General features: G+C 39.7%; 1 protein-coding gene across 1 annotated transcript in view; it reads left to right on the top strand.

Annotated features, from left to right (window-relative positions):
• Nucleotides 1-702: 702 nt before the first annotated feature.
• KPNA4 (karyopherin subunit alpha 4) overlaps nucleotides 703-20,638 on the top strand; it is a 54,243-nt gene continuing 34,307 nt past the window's right edge. Inside the window, exon 1 of the mRNA XM_068546190.1 lies at nucleotides 703-1,045. Coding sequence (XP_068402291.1) covers nucleotides 977-1,045 — 69 coding nt within the window. The 5' untranslated portion in view covers nucleotides 703-976. The remainder of the gene's footprint in view (nucleotides 1,046-20,638) is intronic.

The raw sequence follows: 20,638 nt of genomic DNA, 5'->3' as shown, positions 1-20,638 counted from the left end.
CAACTTCCCACCTGTTGCGGGACTTGGTTAGAGAGGATGAATCAGATTCGTCTAAAACGTCCTTTGCCTTTTCCACCCACTGTCTCTACCGCTTTCCGCTGCGCATCCCGAACGCACGTCACTCATTCCAGTCCAGGCCCCGAAGCCGGGCCCCCAGACAGCAGAGACCCCTGACAGGGTAGGGAGCTCGGTTGAGAGGAGGGGGTTGTCCCGACCCGGGATGGAGCAGAGGCGCAGATCCCACTTCCTGTAAAGCCAGCGGAGCTCGCAAAGAATGCTCTGGAAGAGAAGGCTCACCGAAGAAGAAAAGAACGTACTTTAAGTGGGCTTCGACCCCGGACCCCAGACGTCTGGGGTGGGCCGTACATGAGCAAACCAACTCGTTCCCTGGCGTCTCCTTCCCCTTCCCGCCTCTAATTCTCTTTCGCTTCCTCCCCCTTGCTCCGGGGGCACGTGGTCCCTCCGGGCTCTGCCCCCACCGCTCCCCTCCCCTCCGGGGCCAGGCCTGTGCCCAGGCCCCTTCTTCCCAGCGTCGCCCGCTTCCCCTTTCCGTTCGCTCTTCCGCCCCCGCTCTCCATCGTTCTTTCTGATTGGTTGAACGCACCAGAGTCTGGTTGGCCAATCGGCGAGCTGGGCTGGCGGCGATGGGCGTGGCCGAGGCGCCGGGGCCCTCAGATCGAGGCTTCCTCCCCCTCGCAGCCGGCAGCACATTCCGCCGCCGTTGCCGCCGCCCGGCCCCGCAGTTGTCTTCGCCGGAGCTGCGGTCGTGCTGGGGTTAGGGCGGGGGGGGGGGCGGAAACGGGCGGGGAGAGGAGGAGAAGACCGCGGCGGAGGCAGGTGAGAGGAGGAAGGAAGCGACGCCGCGGCGGGCACAGCAGCACAGGCGGCGGCCCGGTTGCTGGGAGTGTCGGTGCGGCGTGGTGGTTGGGGCGGATCCCGCGGGGCCCGGGCGGGGGAAGGAGTCACCGGCCCGGCCATGGCGGACAACGAGAAACTGGACAACCAACGGCTCAAGAATTTCAAGAACAAAGGCCGCGACTTGGAGGTAAACTCGGGGGCGCCGGAGGGGTGGGGGCCGTGGGCCTCGGGTTGATCTACGCCGGGACTCGGAGTGTGGGGAGTAGGGGCGGGAGCCGCCTCCGGGCCGTGGGGGAATGGCGCTGGGGGCCGGCCCGTCCGTGACGCCTGTGCTAACGCGCCGGGAAGTTTGTGTCTGGCCTGGTCCGCCTCCGCCGGGGAGCGAGGTGCCGGGGTACCGCCGGCGCGGCCTAGGCCTGCCCCGAGGAGCCGGCCCGGCTCGGGTGCGAGGGGCTGGGCCGGGCGCGGCGAGTGCGGAGGAGGCGTGCGTGTGCCGCGCTGCCCGGGCCGGGCTGCGGCCCCCATCTCGGTAGCGGCGGAGATTCCGGCTCTCGCTCCCGCACCGACGTCGGGCGCCGCGGGCAGGAGGGCGGTGGGAGGTGGTGGCGGAGGGGGACTAGCGTGTGGTGACCGAGTGGGTCTCAGAACTTCCTCAGCGAGGCCCGAGTCGTCTCCACTTAAAGGCATTTTCTCTGGTCTTCCCGACTCCCGCTTTACCCCTGCCTCCCCCCAGTATCCAAACTACAGGAGTCAACTTCTCCGTTGAAAAAAAACACCCCCGGCGTGAGAGGCCATCCTGGTGATGCTAACAGTTCCTTCCAGCGGCCTGTGTTTTACTATGGATATAGCTGATTCAAGATGTGGCTCACGGTGTGCCCTCTTCCAGGCAAAGGATACCCCTTATTTCAGCTTGTTCACAAATCTCTTTACCCCCTCCTGAGAGACCACCAGCTGCATTCTTACATATAGAGTCCAAAGGGTTATACAAAGCTGTCATCCTCTAGTCTACAGTATCCTTTCCCTCCACCTGCCGGTGGTGGTGGTAGCGGGGGATGGGGTGGGCTGTGGAGTGGCACCATCACATTTTATTATTTGAAAAGGGTGAAAAGCAACCTTCATTATCTTAAGTAACAGCTGCTCCTGAGGTTCTTAGGCTACATAAGGTGTGTGGGTTAAGCACACACCCACATCACAGATTTTTAATAGAAGACTTCTTGCCTTCAGGTTTAGGCGTCTAGGTAAATAGGGGTTTTTGTTTGTTTTTGTTTTCCATTCTGCATCTGAATCAGGAGGTTAGCTTTTAGGAGAAAGTGGTCAAGTAGTAATTTTTATGTTGTTTCTTTGTACTTTTTTATACTGAGATCTTCAAATTCCCATCATCTGTTTCTGAACTTTGAGCATTTGCTTGACTGAGATAGTAACTGTCTTTTGGACTTTCCACAAAGCCATTTACTTTCCAAGGCAGTTAGTGCTGTCTTAGTGGGTTTCCTAGTTTGAGGGACTATTTCCTAGTTGAAGTGAAATTTCAGCATCTTTATTGAGATAATTCATATGCTATAGAAATTGCCATTTAAATGTAGAACTTACGATTTTTATTAAGTTTACCTAGTTGTATAATGATGTGATTAAAAATTTTTTTGACCAGTATTAATATTTAACATGAGGGAAAAAATCACAAATTACAAAACCTAAAAACATAAATATCACAAAGTTACAAACATCCAGAGAAATAACAATTAAATGCTTGACAGTCCTTCTGATCCTTTTCCCCTCTACATTTCTGGCTGCGCTTTTTTTTTTTTTTTTTTTTTAACATTTCACTGAGATGTGATTCAAATACCATACAGTTCACGCATTTGAAGTGGCTTTTGGTGTTTTCACATAGTTGTGCAACCATCAGCACAGTCAGTCTTAGGACATTTTCATGTAGAAAGAAACCCAAAGAAAGAAACCCAAAGAAACCCAAACTCACTAGCAGTCACTCTTTGTCTTTCTAGATTTGCCTATTCTGGATGTTTCATATAAATGGAGTTATACAATATGTGATCTTTTGTGACTTGCTTCTTTTAGGTAGCATAATGTTTTCAAGGTTCATACACTCTGTAATCAGAATGTATTTGTGCTTCATTCCTTTTTATAGCTGAATATTCCAGTGTGTGGATAGACTACATTTTGTTTATTCCTTCATCATTTGATAGACTTTTGCATTGTTTCCACTTTTTAACTATTATGCATAATGCTGCTCTGAACATTCATCTACACATTTTTGTGTAGACCTGTGTTTTCAATTCTCTTTGCTTATACACCTAGGTGTGGAATTACTGGGTCATATGATAACTTTATTTATTTATTAAACATCTTTATTGGAGTATAATTGCTTTACAATGTTGTGTTAGTTTCTGCTGTATAACAAAGTGAATCAGCTATATGTATACATATATCCCTATATCCCCTCCCTCTTTCGTCTCCCTCCCACCCTCCCTATCCCACCCCTCTAGGTGGTCACAAAACACATATGGTGACTTTATGTGGAGTTGCCGAACTATTTTCAGGTGATCCTTATTTTTTGAATTGATGTTTCCCCTTACTGTGTATCTCTTATTATTTTAGTCAAAATAAGATTGTGTTGATTCTATATTAGAACAATATTATGGTATGTGACTTTTAAAAAAATAATTATAAATACACATTAGGTAAAATTTTTTTGAGAAGTTCATTGTGCCTTATGGGCATCCTTGTGACTTTGATAACCCTGTGTGTGTATTAGAAATATGAATATTTTCACATTTCCACATAAGAAAATGGAATATGACTTTAAGGGAAAGTCATACTCTCTCCTCACTTGTGATTTATTCTGTCACATATGCCTGCAATGAGATAGAAACATCTTTTATTATCCTTAGAGAACACTTGAATGCCTATTTTGTGTATTTATTCATTACATATATGCCTGTGTCCCTCAAAATACTAATTATGCCCATTTCCTCCCCCCTCAAAATATGGTTTCTGTATTGTGCTACAACAGATTCTAAGAAAATACTGCTTTTTGGTTGGTCTTACAGTGACATGTTTCATTGGAAGGTCTTTGAAAAGAAGTATGGACCAGTGCTGTCCAATGAATTTTATTTAATCCGGTATATCCAAAATACCATTTCAACATGTAATCAGTGTAAAAAAATTTAATGAGATGTTTCATGTTCTTTTCATACTAGTCTTCAAAATCTGGTCTGTCTTTTACACTTACAGCGTATCTCAATTTGGGCTAGCTACATTTCAGGTTCTTAATAGCTGCATATGGCTAGTGGCTACCTTATTGGACAGCACGGATATAGAGGATAGCATGAGATAATTATAACATTTTTTGGTTTGACCTAACATTGTTTGATTCCAAATTATGATGAGTACAAAGTCTTAAGAGTTAATTTAATCTAATCTCTAACTGTGTGTGCCTTTGGGAGAATCAGTTAGTCTTAGGGTTCTTTCATCTGTAAAACTAGAGGTCCTTGACATCTGCTTCATGAGTGTTGTGAAGATTAATAGGTTAATGTTAGGAAGATGCCTGGCAATTCTCTGAGCATTTATCACCTTCAGCTTTTCTTAGGGGGAGGAAGAAGATTTAATAGGATTCAGTGAAATTGATTCTCTAACTCCCTTATTTGCAGTTGGCTCTTTGTTTTTTCTCTGTGTGCATATATAAGTTATGTTGAACTTAAAATTAATGGGAACATTTTTAATGTAGAGAGATGTAATTGCTCATTGAAGGGCAGTTTGGGCACAGGGAATTAGTGACCCTTGTAAAGTCAGAATTTCTAAGTGTTGGAATTGAAACTGATTCCATAGCCTTCAGTCTGATAGTTATTTCTGTGTTACATTCTACCATTCTGGCTCCTCCAAAATATGGTCATGCTAACTTCTTGAAAGATAAAAGCATTAAAGAAGTTATATGTCAGTATCCATTTAAAATAACTTGCAGGAACTGTCAGATGACATTCAGGGTGTGGTTTCTTTTGTGCAGTGTGGTAGAGGATCATCATTATTAGTTTGAGATAGTAACCATAGCGAGGGTATGTACAGTGCAACACAGGAAATGGGTAGTGACCAAATTTCAAATTAAAAAATGTGTCGGAATAAAGCAAATTAATCTCATCTAGCTTATGTTTTAAAAGTAGAGGGGGAATTCTCTTACAGACTTTCTAATAAACCTGCATAATTTTTATAGAAGTTCTGAGGTTATCCAGGATTGAATAGAGCATAAGTTATGTTAGAAAAATAATTAGATCTTGTAAAAACACTAAGAAAAATACTTACCCTAAAAATAAAAGAATATTAAAATACTACATAATTGGAAACTTGTTATTGTCCACACAGCATCAAATATGAAGTCAGGTTGAACTTCAGGAAAAAATAGTTGCTTGGTTGGCAAGAGTTTAATAAATTGATCAGCTGTTTTATTGTTTAGAAATGGCCTTGGTGATTTGTTAAACTGTACAGAGTGAAAGGCATTGTTAAGCTATTAAGTCTTGTTAACTTTTAGAGACTGACCTCTCTCATCACAAATCTTGGACCATATTTACTATACTTAAAATAACCACTGTCTAATTTTTCATATAATAGTCCAAGCATGTGACAATATGAAATATCTGATAGAAATATAGTTGGGAATTAAATAATTGTTTTTGTGCTTCCTTTCAGCTTTCCTAGTTTATAAGGCAACCAATTTCAGAATTGCTTCATTGATAATTTTCTTAGAGATATCAAGATGTCGTTTTTCATAGAGACTAGTATGTCAAATGTGAATATAACAAGATTGGGAAGAGTTGTAGGAGTGATTTAGCTTTAAAAGAATGAAACAAGTTTAGGAAAAATGTGTAGGTAATTTTTAAACATTGATCTCTTGTATCTGATAGTGGTTGTGGGTCCTTAAGATATTTTTAAATGTTTACTGGAGTAGCATTCATCTACGTGAGGCCTATAATGGTGAAATGAGAGTTTGTCAAATCTAACCTTGAACAATGATTGTGATACTCACTGGTTTAGTTTTGGAACAGAGCAGAAGTCTGATTAAAGGGAACTAACTTCTTGAGCATCTACTGTATATGCTTTTAATTGTATTCTCATCTCTCTCAGTCATGTAAGTAAGAATTATTATTATGTAAAGAAAAAAATTCTAGAGTTAAGTGACATAATAGCATAACATTCAAGGAAAAGGTCTTAACTCAGGAATGTCAGAGTGAAGTCAATACTATTTGTACTGTACTATATTACCTCCCTTTAACTTCTCTCAGCCTTAATACAGATCTCAAAGTTGATTAAAAGGCTATATGTGAAAGCACCTAGCATAGTACATGGGGTATAATAGGCATTCAGTAAGTGTTGTTTCCTTTTTTTTTTTTTAAAACCAGAGATCTTTTTGGAAATTGTGTTTTATTTGTGGACTTTAAACTAGAGAACACAATCTGTTTACTTACTGTGCTTTCCATTTAGGTTTAATAAGACAGGGATGAGGGAGACTCCTTTCTTCCACAGATAAAATGAAAGCAATCTTTGTATTGGCACCTACTAAATAAGGACAATATATACGTGCTTGTTATGGTCTTAGTTCAGAAATTTTCAGAGCTTTGGGGCTCAAGACCTATTTATGCCGTTAAAAATAAGGACCCTCAAAAAACTTTATTTGGGGGACTTCCCTGGTGGCACAGTGGTTAAGAGTCCGCCTGCCGATACAGGGGACACGGGTTTGAGCCCTGGTCCGGGAAGATCCCACATGCCACGGAGCAACAAAGCCTGTGCACCACAACTACTGAGCCTGCGCTCTAGAGCCTGCGAGCCACAACTGCTGAGCCCACGTGCCACAAGTACTGAAGCCCACGTGCCTAGAGCCCGTGCTCTGCAACAAGAGAAGCCCCCACAGTTGAGAAGCCCATGCACCACAACGAAGAGTAGCTGCTGCTGGCTGCAACTAGAGAAAGCCCACGTGCAGCAACAAAGATGCAATGCAGCCAAAAATAAATAAATAAATAAATAAATAAATGTATTAAAAAAATTTTTTTAAAACTTTATTTGGGAGTTTCTATTAATAACAATTTTTACCATTTTAGAAACTAAAAGTAAGAATTTTAAAAAATATTAACTCAAAAATAACACTAACAAAGCTGTTTTTTAAAAATAAATTTATTTATTTATTTATTTTTGGCTGCTTTGGGTTTTCGTTGCTGTGCGCGCGGGCTTTCTCTGGTTGCGGCGAGTAGGGGCTACTCTTTGTTGCGGTGCACGGGCTTCTCATTGCGGTGGGTTCTCGTTGTGGAGCATGGGCTCTAGGCACACAGGCTTCAGTAGTTGTGGCACACGGGCTCAGTAGTTGTGGCTCGCGAGCTCTAGAGCGCAGACTCAGTAGTTGTGGCGCACGGGCTTACTTGCTCTGCGGCATGTGGGATCTTCCCGGATCAGGGCTCGAACCTGTGTCCCCTGCATTGGCAGGTGATTCTTAACCACTGCGTTACCAGGGAGGTCCCAGAGCTGTTTTATATAAACATAAATTTCTAACCGAAGATAACTTATTTTTCAAAACCTAGAAAATTTGGTGAGAAGAATGGCCATGTTTAACATTTTTTTGAGTCTCTTTAATGTTTGGCTCCAGTAAAGATAGCTGAATTCTCGTAACTGTTTCTTTCTTTTTTGTTTTTTTTTAGATTTATTTCACTTATTTATTTATTTTTTGGCTGCATTGGGTCTTCTGTTGCTGTGGGCGGGCTTTCTCTAGTTCCCGCGAGCGGGGGCTACTCTTCATTGCAGTGCGAGGGCTTCTCATTGCGGTGGCTTCTTCTGTTGCGGAGCACAGCCTCCAGGCGCGCAGCCTTCAGTAGTTGTGGCACACGGGCTTCAGTAGTTGTGGCACACGGGCTTCAGTAGTTGTGGCGCACGGGCTTAGTTGCTCTGCGGCATGTGGGATCTTCCCGGGCCAGGGCTCAAACCCGTGTCCCCTGCATTGGCAGGTGGATTCTTAACCACTGCGCCACCAGGGAAGCCCCCTCATATCTATTTCTGAATTCAATCTTTTGGTATGTTCTTTTGGTTGAAGTATATGAAGAACATCCAGTTTCACACAGTAGGCAGTTGGAAAAGGGAGGACCGTTTAATAGCCTTTTCAGATAATTAAGGAAATTATTCTTTGATATACCATATCATACCATATATGCCAAAACTCCAGAAATAACACTTTCTTAAAAGTTAGTTGCAATGTGGAATGTGAAACCATATTAGTAAACTTTTCTTACTTTGTTACATTAAAATCCATTGGTCTGTCTTGCACTTGGACATGCCTGATTTTGTAACATCATGTATTGGTCATTTGGGAAATATTAGTTCAGTGAGTTGTGTAGATCTTCCGAATGCTGACACATTTTATTTTACAATGAAAATTCACAATTATTAGCATCGCCACATAGCTCATCAGAAAAATCTTAAATATTGGTAATCTGTCAAGCTCACAGTGGTAGATACAAGTTTTCCAAAATTCTTATCTTCACTTGAAAGCTCAAATTTTGTCATTAGCAAGAGATACTTTAAGTTGTTTTCCTTGAAGCCATAAGTTCACTTTGCTCATTTTTGTGAAAACATCTGCCAGACACTTTCTGAATAGCCATAATTTGTCTCTCAGTTGTTCTTTCAAGTAAAAATGATGTTCCATGAAAAAAGTGGCTAGTTCAATTAGCAACTCAAAACAGTCCCACAAATACTTTTTCCTGAAACAGTCATCCTACTGCAGAAGGGGGTATGCTGTAGAAATGGTTTATGTGTAATCCCCATTTTATCACAAAATTTTAGAAAGGAAAGGCCGGTTTTTAATAAAAGTAATTTTTTTACTGTTTCATCAAGGACATTACTCTTTTTTCTTTTTAACATTTTTCTTTTTTAAAAAATTTATTTTATTTATTTTTGGCTGCGTTGGGTCTTTGTTGCTGTGCACGGGCTTTCTCTAGTTGCAGTGAGCGGCAGCTACTCTTCGTTGCGGTACGCGGGATGCTCATTGCAGTGACTTCTCTTGTTGTGGAGCACGGGCTCTAGGTGCATGGGCTTCAGTAGTTTTGGCACGCGGGCTCAGTAGTTGTGGCGCGCGGGCTCTAGAGCACAGGCTCAGTAGTTGTGGCACACAGGCTTAGTTGCTTCGCGGGATGTGGGATCTTCCCGGACCAGGGCTTGAACCCGTGTTCCCTGCGTTGGCAGGCGGATTCTTAACCACTACGCCACCAGGGAAGCCTCTCATCAAGGACATTCTTCAGTGAACAGGCTTTTTTCTTTTTAACTGAAACACAATGACTATTATTACAGCTTGGTGACATTGCCTTAATTCATGCTAAAGCATCAGCGGCTTTACCTATTGCAGTGCAGTACAGTGCAAATGTTAACATAATAAAAAAAAAATTAGTAGTAGTAATTTAAGAAAATAGTTTTGACCTTGTGGACCCTCTGAAAAGGTCTCAGTGTCCCCACAGGGGCCCACTGACCACACTTTGAGAATCACTGTCTGTGTTTATTATTGTTGCTTCTGTTATAGGTGATTGTCACTTTTAATTAATAAAAGACTCTTGAAAGGCTTTATGGTATCACAGTTAAATAACATGGACTATGGAGTCACACCTGGATTTGAACCCTAGTTCCTCTGTTTAATAGTTATGGAAGTTAACTTAATCTTTTTAAACTACTTAAATGCTTAATAGTGCTTGGCATATAGTGCAGGTAGAGTGAATGGTGGCTGCTTTTATTTCTACCAACTTGCTTCATCATACATTACATCCAAATAACCCCCTGTGTTCCCTGTCAGATTAACATTTTGTTTGCAGTTCCTTTTGTACCACTGTGCACCATAATTCAAATCACATCACATGAATTGGAGAAGGCTTCTTTTTCCCTTCATTAGCACTCAAGTGAAAGCCTACTTTCTCCTGTATGCTTAACCAAATTGTCACAGAATTACTAGTTTCTGACTTCATTTCTCTAATCCTGTGTTGTAAGTAGGTTAGTAAATACTTTATGAAGATTTTGTAACTGTTGTCCCACAAGACTGTAAATTTAACCAGAAAATAGCTCTTATTCACACTATTTGGTACACGTAATGAAAAATGGTTTAAGGCCATACACATTTACTGGTACTACAAGATTAGCTTGATTATTTACAATGCTAAACTGTTTTCTGTTACTGTTTGTTTACTGTTAGGACAAAATTTGATTAGCTATCACTTTGACCCTAAATTTCATTTACATTGAACTTAATGTAAATTACATTTTCAATAATGGTATATTCTGGCAAACCTGAAATTTCTTTAAATTTGTATTAACAAAAGTCAGAATCCTAAGATAATGTGGTGTTTCATAATTTGGTGATAGACATATTTTTAATATTAGAAAGCAAATTATGTTCTGTCTCAGTTTCTAGTTCTTTAAATGAAAGCTTTAGTTGCCCAGTATCTACTCTTAATACTTGTTTCAGTTTTTACAGCATGTGTGGTTCCTTAAAGTAAGTGTTACGTGAATTTAGTTACAGTAGTTGTATCCTGAAGGCCCTACAGCTAGTCTCTACCTGGTTGTGTTAAATGATCCTAACCTTTTTGCCACCCATCCTGCCTATTCCCCTGTTCCTCTTTAGCCTCTTTCAGCTGTTGCAGGTCCAGAAAAGAAGAAAGCAAAATAAAGTCTTAAGATTTTTGAATAATTGTTACATTACTCTTGGTTCTTTAGTAATTATGAAACCCAATATTTTCTGTCTTTGTTTAGAATAGTGGCTTTGAATACCATAAACTCTTTTTCCATAATGTTGATATTAAAAGTTAGGTCTGATAGCTTCAGGCTGAAAGAGCTGATTTTTTAATATTATACAGTTTTGTTTTGGGGAACAGAAACCCAGCTCAAATTAGTTAAAGCAAAGTGGGGAATCTGGCTCTCATAACCCAGTAAGTTCGAAGACATAGCTCACATTATAAGAGTTCTAATGAAAGTCTAGGGAGGACTCTGATTGATCAAGATTTGATTGCATACTTACACCTGAATTAATCACTGTGGGCAGAGGAATGTGGTTCTGTGACTGGCCAGCACAAAGTCATGTGCCATAGGCCAGCTGTGTGTGTGTGGGGGGGTGCTTTTGTTGGGGGAGGGTGTTGGTACCTCCACTTAAACCACAGGTTTCTCCAAAGAATGAGGGGTCTGTCTGTTAGAGTAAGAAGAACGGAAGAAAAAGCCTATTGAAGACAAAATTATAAAGCACTACCATCCGATACAGATGTAGAATGGTTTCTTATTTTGCCTTTGACTATTATGTAGAGGTGTTCACAGGTATAGCTACAGAATTGAGTTCATTGTTGATCAACTGTTTTCTCAAATGTCTTATATCAGAGTTTTCACACTTTTTTCTCTTAATGTCTTGAATAATTTTTTCCAATTCCCTTTTGTTCTCCAGCTTTAAAATGGTATTATCTTTAAATTATGACAAAGCTTATTTAGGACCAATAAACAAATAAGTATGATCCAACAGCATTAGTCATTAAGCTGAAAACCATAATGAGATACCACTTCACACCTACTAGCATAGCTGTAAGCAAAAAGATAGACAATAACAGGTGTTGATGAGGATGTGGAGAAAGTGGAACCCTCATACGTGGCTGATGAGAATGTAAAATGGTGCAGCCGCTTTGGAATGCAGTTTGGCAGTTCCTTAAATAGTTAAAGGGTTAACATGTGACCCAGCAGTTCCACTCCTAGGTAAAAAACCCAAAAGAATCGAAAACAAGTGTCTGCGCAAAAACTTGTACATGAATGTTCATAGTAGCATTATCTAAAATAGGCAAAACATGGAAACAACCCAAATGTCCATCAACTGATGAATTGATAAACAAAACCTGGATATGCATACAGTGGAATATTATTCTACCATAAAAAGGGATGAAGTACTGCTACATGCTACTACATGGATTAACCTTGAAAAAATGTTAAGAAGCCAGTCACAAAAGATCACATATTCTGTAATTCCATTTATACGAAATGTCCAGGATAGGCAAATCCAAAGAGACAAAGTTGATTAGTGGTTGCCAAGGCCTTGGGACAAGGGGCACATGGGGACTGGCTGCTAATAGGTATAGGGCTTTTTGTGGTGAAGAATATGATCTGGAATTGGATGGTGGTGATTGATGTGCAACTTTGTGAATATACTAAAAACCACAGAATTTTACAATTTAAATGAGTGAATTTTATAGTATGTGAATTATATCTCACTAAAGTTGTAGCTTAATTAAGAGAAATAAGTAGGGATTGTGGCAACTTTCTACTACCTAAGGGTCACAGGTGAACTCTTGGCAGCTCTTTTTCACTCACTTTTCATCTACCCTTCCCTGTATTGAATTCATTTGTTCAGCAAATAATTACTCAGTTTCCGTGTCTGAGGTTCTGTTGTAAGCAGTGAGGCTAGAGCAATGAATAACACAGGCTAAATTCCTATTCTCATGGTTTTACATTCTAGAAGGTCAAGATTTCTCAGATCCCTGCTCTAAACTGACCCTGTGGTGATATTTAACCACTGTGAGCTAGTGTTGTAGTAGATCCCTTATCTTTCTTTCCTAAACTCAAATTTATAATAAATAACATACCTTAAATTTGAAAGGAAAGGATATCCTAAATGTGTGGCATCCAGTAACTCTTCCCTTAAGATTTGTGGGAAAGGTTGATTTTTAGAATGAGAAGGCCTAGGATTGCATCTCATGAGCTATATGCCATCAGGAAAGCTTTATAATAATTTTTTTAGCCTCAATTTCTGTAAAATTAAAATCCCTCTTTAGTGGATACTTGCTTTGATTAAGCTTTTAAAGATGCAAGGAATAGGGACTTCCCTGGCGGTCCAGTGGTTAGGACTTGGTGCTTTCACTGCTGAGGGGCCTGGGTTCAGTCCCTGGTCGGGGAATTAAGATCCCACAAGCCGCTACGCGGCCCAAAAAAAAAAAAAAAAGAGAGAATGCAAGGAACACCCTTATTCAGACTATGTCAAATAAGGGTGGGGTGTTAGGAACATTAAGGAACCAGTTGTCACATTATCCCAGATATTTCAGGTAGGAGTATCTTGGTAGGAATTCATGGATCTTTGCTCTACTGCTCTGCCAGCCACTAATTCAGCTACTAAATTTTATTTTTCCTAGGTACTGACTCTCTTAGTCTTTATATAATCTTCGTGTTGAATTACTGAGAGAATCTGCTTATGCTGATAAGCTCTGCCCAAACTGAGGCAGATTGTTTTTACTGCTGGCCTGCTTATGGATTGGCTTTTCCCCTTCACCTCCTCCACCAGTCAGCTGTGGTGTGGGGAAGAGGGGTGTCACATAAGTAACACCCTTTGCTGGCTTTGCAACAACATCCCTGGAAAGAGAAGTTTCTCTATGATAAGGTTGTAAGTATGACGTTATTTAGTCAATGTCACTCCATTCTTAACTTTTCTGTTTGCTTTGTACTCACTGTTAAAATCTGGGGCAAATCATGATTACTTCATCTCTACAGTGGTTGCCTTATTTCTGCTATTGCTCTGCTCTAATTCATAAAATAACCAGTGTGGTTCTTTTAAAAAATAAGTAAATCATATCAACGCTCCTCATCTGCTTCAGTTGCATCCCACCACATTTAGCTTTCAAACTCCTTACTGAGACCTTTAAGGCCTTGCCAAATCTGGTCCCTGTCTCCTTCTCCTACCTCTCTCACTTATTATCTCCTTTTACTATGCTCTCACTCATCTTCTTTTAATTCCTCTAACTCTAACACATTAATAGCCCTCTCTTCTTCAGGCCTTTCACACATGCTGCTCTGTCAGAATGCCCTTCCCACTCCCTTTATCTTCATCCCCTTTCCTTCGCCTGCCTGGTTATTTCTCATCTTTTGAATCGTCAATATCATTTACTTAGAGGCCATCCCTGAACAGGCTAGTTGAAAGTTAAATCCCACTGTTGTTTTCCTCAAGAATACGTATCATAGGGCTTCCCTGGTGGCGCAGTGGTTAAGAATCTGCCTGCCAATGCAGGGGACACGGGTTCGAGCCCTGGTCTGGGAAGATCCCACATGCCGCGGAGCGACTAAGCCTGTGAGCCACAACTACTGAGCCTGCACGTCTGGAGCCTGTGCTCTGCAACAAGAGAGGCCGCGATAGTGAGAGGCCCGCACACCGCGATGAAGAGTGGCCCCCGCTCGCTGCAACTGGAGAAAGCCCTCGCACAGAAACGAAGACCCAACACAGCCAAAAATAAATATAAATAAATCTTTAAAAAAAAAAAAAGAATACGTATCATAATTTGTTAGTGTATTTACTCAATGTTAAATTCTCTCATCAGACTATAAGCTCCCTGAGAGTATGAACCTTGTCTATTTTGTATACCACTCTATTCTTTTTTTTTTTTTAAATAAATTTATTTATTTATTTGGCTGCGTTGGGTCTTCGTTGCTGTGCGCGGGCTTTCTCTAGTTGCGGCGAGTGGGGGCTACTCTTCGTTGTGGAGCGCCGGCTTCGCATTGCGGTGGCTTCTCTTGTTGCAGAGCACTGGCTCTAGGCGAACTGGCTCAGTAGTTGTGGCTCGTGGGCTCTAGAGCGCAGGCTCAGTAGCTGTGGCACACGGGCTTAGTTGCTCCGCGATGTGGGATCTTCCCAGACCAGGGCTCGAACCCGTGTCCCCTGCATTGGCAGGTGGATTCTTAACCACTGTGCCACCAGGGAAGCCCCCACTCTATTCTTAATTCTTGTCACAGAGCCTGGCAGATAAGTGGCACTTAAGTAAATACTTGTGGAAGTCAAAGGCAACTTTAAAAAAGAAAAAAAAAAAAAGAGAGTCATGTGTTCTGATTAGAATTAGTGACTAAATCAAATTTTTCAAATCAAGTTAATTTTTCTCTTTTTAAAAATGTTTATTTATTTATTTATTTTGGCTGCGCTGGGGCTTCGTTGCGGCATGTGGGATCTTCGTTGCAGCATGTGAGCTTCTTAGTTGCGGCATGCGGGCTTCTTAGTTGCGGCATGCGGGCTTTTTAGTTGCGGCACTCAGGCTTCTTAGTTGTGGCATGTGGGCTTCTTAGTTGTGGCATGCATGTAGGATCTAGTTCCCGGACCAGAAATCAAACCTGGGCCCCTTGTATTGGGAGCTCAGAGTCTTACGCACTGGACCATCAGGAAAGTCCCAAGCTAATTTTTTTCTCTTGAAATGGTAATGGCATGGTAATTGTAGAAATTTTTTAGAAAAATGGAAAAATAAAATAATCCTCCATAATCTTACTGCTGTTAATCTTTTGGAATGTTTCCTTTTTCTTGTGTACATTTTGAAATATATTTGGACTTAATTTGGGTTCTAATGGGAATAACTCATAGTAGAATTTAGCAAAGTTTCTCAAGTTTGGCACTATTGACATGTTGGGCCAGATAGTTCTTTGTTGTGGGAAACTTCCCTGTGCGTTGTAGGATGTTTAGCAGCATCCCTTGCCTCTGCCCATTTGATGCCAGTAGCATGTCTGTCCCCTTCCCCCCAAGTTGTAAAAACCAAAATTGTCTCCAGAAATTACCAAATGTCTCCTGAGTGGCAAAATCACCCTGGGTGAGAACCATTGGGACACAGTCTTGTAGGATATAAAATTAACAAACACTAACAAGGAACAACCTGAAAAGGAAATTGAGAGGCATACCCATTTACAGTAGCATCAAAAGGAATAAAATACTTAGGAATAAAACTAACCAATGAGAAGAAAAACTTTTACACTGAAAACTGTAAAATGTTGCTGAAAGAAATTAAAGGGGACACAAATAAATGGAAAGACATACCGTGTTCATGGATTGAAAGACTTATTATTGTTAAATGTCTGTACTACCCAAAGTGATGTACAGATTTAATGCAGTTTCTATCAAAATCTCAGTGGTATTATTTGTAGAAATAGAAAAATCCATCTTAAAATTCATGTGGAAGCTCAGTGGGCCCTAAATAGCCAAAAGTAATCTTGAAAAAGAAGATAAAGTTGGAGGTCTCATACTTCCTGATTTTAAAACTTAGTACCAAGCTGCGGTAATGAAAACTGTGGTATTTGCATAAAGTCAGACATATAGACCAATGGAATAGAATGGGGAGCCCAGAAATAAACCCTAGCTTGTATGGGCAAATGATTTTTGGTGAGGGTGCCAAGACCATTCAGTGGTAAAAGGACAGTCTTTTCAACAAATGGTGCTGGGAATATTTGATATCCACAAGCAAAAGAATGAAGTTGGACCCTAACCTAACGCCATATACAAAAAATAACTCAAAATGTATCAAGAGCCTAAATATAAGACAAAACAATAAAACTCTTAGAAGAAAACATAGGACAAAGGCATCATGGCATGAAACTAGCAGTGATTTCTTGGATATGACACCAAAAGCATAGGTGACAAAAGAGAAAATAGGTAAATTGGACTACATCAAACGTTAACATTTCTGTACATAAAAGGACCCAGTCAACGTTGTGAGAAGGCAACTGGCGGAATGGGAGAAAATACTTGCACATCTAATATGTGGTTAATATCCAGAATATATAAAGAACTCCTACAACTCAATAACAAAAAAAACCCTCTATTTTAAAATGGGCAAAGGATTTGAATAAACATATCTCCAAAGAAGATATACAGGTGGCCAACAAGCATATGAAAAGGTGTTCAATATTAATAGTTATTGAGGAAATGCAGATCAAAACCACAATGGGATACCACCTCATACCCATTAGAATGACTACTGAAAAAACAAAATCCAAAAAAAAAAAAAAAAAAAAAACCCCAGAAAATAACAAGCGTTGATGAAGACGTGGAGAAATTGGTACCATGGTACACTGTTGGTGAGAATGCAAAATGGTTCAGCCTCTATGGAAAATGGTATGGTGATTCCTCAAAAAATTAAAAATAGAATTACCCTATGACCCAGCAACTCCACTCCTGGGTTCGGAATATACCCAAAAGAATTGAAAAGGACTTGAAGGAGGTACTTGTACCCTTAATAGTCATAGCAGCATTATCTGCAGTAGTCAAAAGGTGGAAGCAAACCAAGTGTCCTTCAGTGGGTGAATGGACAAATAAAATGTGGTATATGCATGCAATGGAATATTCTCACTTAAGAAGAAAGGAAATTCTGGCACGTTACAATGTGGGTGAAACTTGAAGCCATTATGCTAAGTCACAAAAAGCAAAAATTGTACAATTCCACTTACATTAGGTACCTAGGATAGCAAAATTCATAGAAACAGAAAGTAGCTTAATGGTTGCCGGGGGGAAGGGGAAATAGGGAGTTGATGTTTAATAGGTTATAGGGTTTCAGTTTATTGAGATGAAAAGAGTTTTGGACATAGGGTGCACAAAAATGCGAATGTACTTTACTGAACTCTTCACTTAAGAATTAGTACGATGGCAAATTTTACATTTTTTAATAAAAATTTTTTAGTTAAAAATGGTTATGATAGTACGTTTTATGTCGTGTATTTTACCACAATTTAAAAAAAGGAAAGAAGAAACACTTGACAACCAATGTTAATGAGGATGTGGAGCAAGGGGAAGTCTCATTCATTGCTGGTGGGAATACAAGTTGGTACAGCCATGTTGAAAGACAGTTTGGCAAGGTTTCTTACAAAACTGAACATACTCTTACCATACAATTCATTAATCACACTCTTTGGTTTTTATGCAAATGAAGGTAAGTAAACTATGATACATTGAGACAATGGAATATTTTTCAGCACTAAGAAAAAATGTTCTATCAAACTATGAAAAGACATGGAAGAAGCTTAAATATATACTACTAAATGAAAGATGCCAATCTAAAAAGGCCACCTACTGTATGATTCCAACTATATGACATTCTGGAAAGGGCAAAATTGTAGAGACAGTGGAAGATCAGTGGTTTCCAGAGACTGTAGGCAGAGTACAGAGGATTTTTAGGGCAGTGAAACTAATCTGTATGATACTATAATAATGGTAGATACATGTTAGTTTATATTTGTCAGAACCTGTAGAATGTACCCTAATGTAAACTATGGACTTTGGGTGATAGTGATGTGTCATAGGTTCGTCATTTGTAACAAAGGTACCACCCTGGTACAGAATGTTGATAGTGGAGGAGGGGTGAGGAATACATGGGAACTCTGTACTTTCTGTTCAGTTTTTCTGTGGGCTTAAAACTGCTCTAAAGTTTACTTTTCAAAAAGGTATGTATGGCATATTATTCATATTAAATGTTAAATGTATTAAAACTATTATAGATGTGTTGATATACAGTCAAAACACTCATGAGAATTCAGAAAAATGGTTGCTTCTGGGGAGGCAAAAGGGGAAAGGGAGTGGAGAGGGTTGAGGTTGGAATGAGGTTTCAGCAGTATCTGTAACACTTAGAAATTCTTATTTCTTTAAAAAATAAAGCAAATAGGACAAAATAGTGATATTTATTGATACATGAGTATCTTATGATTTTCTCTACTTTTTTGTATATTTGACATTTTTAAAAAATAATTTCATACTTACAGAAGTGGTTCATTTGGGAATATATATGTTAAAATGTAGTCTACTTCATTGACTGCATTGATGGAGGGGGAACCATTATTTACACAAATTTAGTCTTGTCCTGAAATATACGACCTAGTCAGAAATAAGACTGCTTGCAGAGTGGCTTAAGAGAACAAGGAAGGGCTAGAGAGAGGGGTTTGTTTTCATTTGGAGAAATCTGTGTTGTGTAGATACCAGAGCTCACCTTTGGTTCTGTAACTTATTCAGGTACAGTACTGTAGCACAGTAAATAACATGTGGGTTAGAAGCTTTGAGTCTTGGGTAGTATTTTTCAGCTTATTAAGTGTCCAGGGATGGGAATAAATGGTAACAGGAACAGACCAGGATTCATAGTAGATTTGGGGTGGGATTCATAGTAGATCTGTGATGACAAGCCATATTAAATTATATTAATTAAGTTATATTATATTATAAATTATATTTAATTTATATTAAATTATAAAGTAAATATACAGTAATCTGTTGGTTCTCAGTCCTCATCTTATTTGACCTATCAGTACCATTTGACATAGTTAATTATGTATGCTTCCTTGAAAAGTAATTTTTTTTCACTTGATTCCAGATTTGCACAGATTCCTATTGCCTTCTGTCTCACTGACTGTTCCTTCTTAGTCCTCTGCCCCTTAATATTTAAAGTGCCTGAAGTTATGCTCACTCTGTAGATAATCTTATCAAATCACCTGGTTTTAAATATGATTTATACACAGCCAGCTTTCTAAGTTGATATTTTTAGTCCTAACCTCTTCCTTGAAACCTAGGCTCAAACTGACTTCTTGACTCATTTTGATTCATTATAAGTATATTAAGCTTAGCATGTTCAAAAGTCATATTACTCCCCAAACCTGCTTATCATTCAGTCTGCCCCATCTCAGTAAATGGTAGTTCCATCTCTCACTTACTTGGACCAAAAACCTTCCATTCCTCATTGTTTCCTCTCTTTCACAGTCTTATCCAGCCCATTAATTAGCAAATTTTGTAGATTCAGTCTTCGGAATATATCAATTTTCAGAATCCGCATCTCATATCTCCTCTGCTATCACTCTGCTCCAAACTATTATCTCTTATCTGGATTACTACAGTTATGGTGTATTCCCAACACAGCAGCTGGAATGATTCTGTTTTAAGTCAGAGTATGATGTCTCCTTTGCTCAAAACCCATCAGTGGCTTTCTATCGCACTAAGAGTAAATGCCAAAATCTTTACAGTGGCCATCCATTTCCTTCTCCTCTGTTCATTGCATGTCAGCCACCTGGACTCTTTGCCTTTCCTTTTCTCTCATGTCTGGTCCTTTTTTACTTGCTAATTCCTCTGCCTTGAATACTTTCTGCCAAATTACCAGCATGGCTTGCTTACTCATCTTAAGGTCTTTACTTAAAAATATCCCTCTTCTTGGGACTTTCCTGGTGGTTCAGTGGTTAAGACTCCACACTCCCAATGCAGCGGCCCCAGGTTCAATCCCTGGTCAGGGAACTAGATCCTGCACGCTGCAACTAAGACCTGGAGGAGCCAAATAATTATTTTTTAAACATTTTTTTTAAGTTAAAAAAAAATCCACTTTCTTGGCTTTATATTTTTTCTAATATTTGTCACTATCTAACATACTATATATTTTAGTTTTATTTATTGTCTTTCCCCACACTAGGTTCTGTGAAGACAGAGATTTTTATCCTTTAGTTCCCTGCTGTGTCCTTAACACTGAGAACAGTTTATGGTATATAATGGTCAGTAAACATTTGTTGGGTGAATTACTGGCTTTTTGTGTAGATGTACACATCTGTTTAGTATGTGAGCATAATTAGAGTTAATGCTTCTCAAATGGTGTTTTAGTAAAGTAATTCAGTGATTTGCCTTTTAATGAAGTTTTTCTGTTGCCATTGTGAAAGTCTTAGAACGTAAGTTCACAAAGAAAAATTAATATTTTGAAAATCCTGAGGAAAAAGAAGGAAAAGTAGCTTATTTGAAGAGATATGCAACAGAAGCAGACCTAGAATGAAAAGGTAGTATGGTCTAGTATAAAGAACATTGGTCTGGGGCCAGGATAATCTGAGCCTTGGACAAGTCACTATAAAATGAGATAGTTTAAATGATTTCTATTTTTTCCAGTTTACAAAATCCTATAATGATATTTGTGTAGATTTTTCTGTAACAAAACCATGAATTTGAATTGATTATATTCATAAAATATACGTACAAGGAAAATATTCC

This window comes from Eschrichtius robustus, chromosome 6 (assembly GCF_028021215.1).
Source record: "Eschrichtius robustus isolate mEscRob2 chromosome 6, mEscRob2.pri, whole genome shotgun sequence".
NCBI classification, from domain to species: Eukaryota; Metazoa; Chordata; class Mammalia; order Artiodactyla; family Eschrichtiidae; genus Eschrichtius; species Eschrichtius robustus.
The sequence above is the reverse complement of the archived record's forward strand: the minus strand, read 5'-3'. Positions and strand labels throughout refer to the sequence as shown.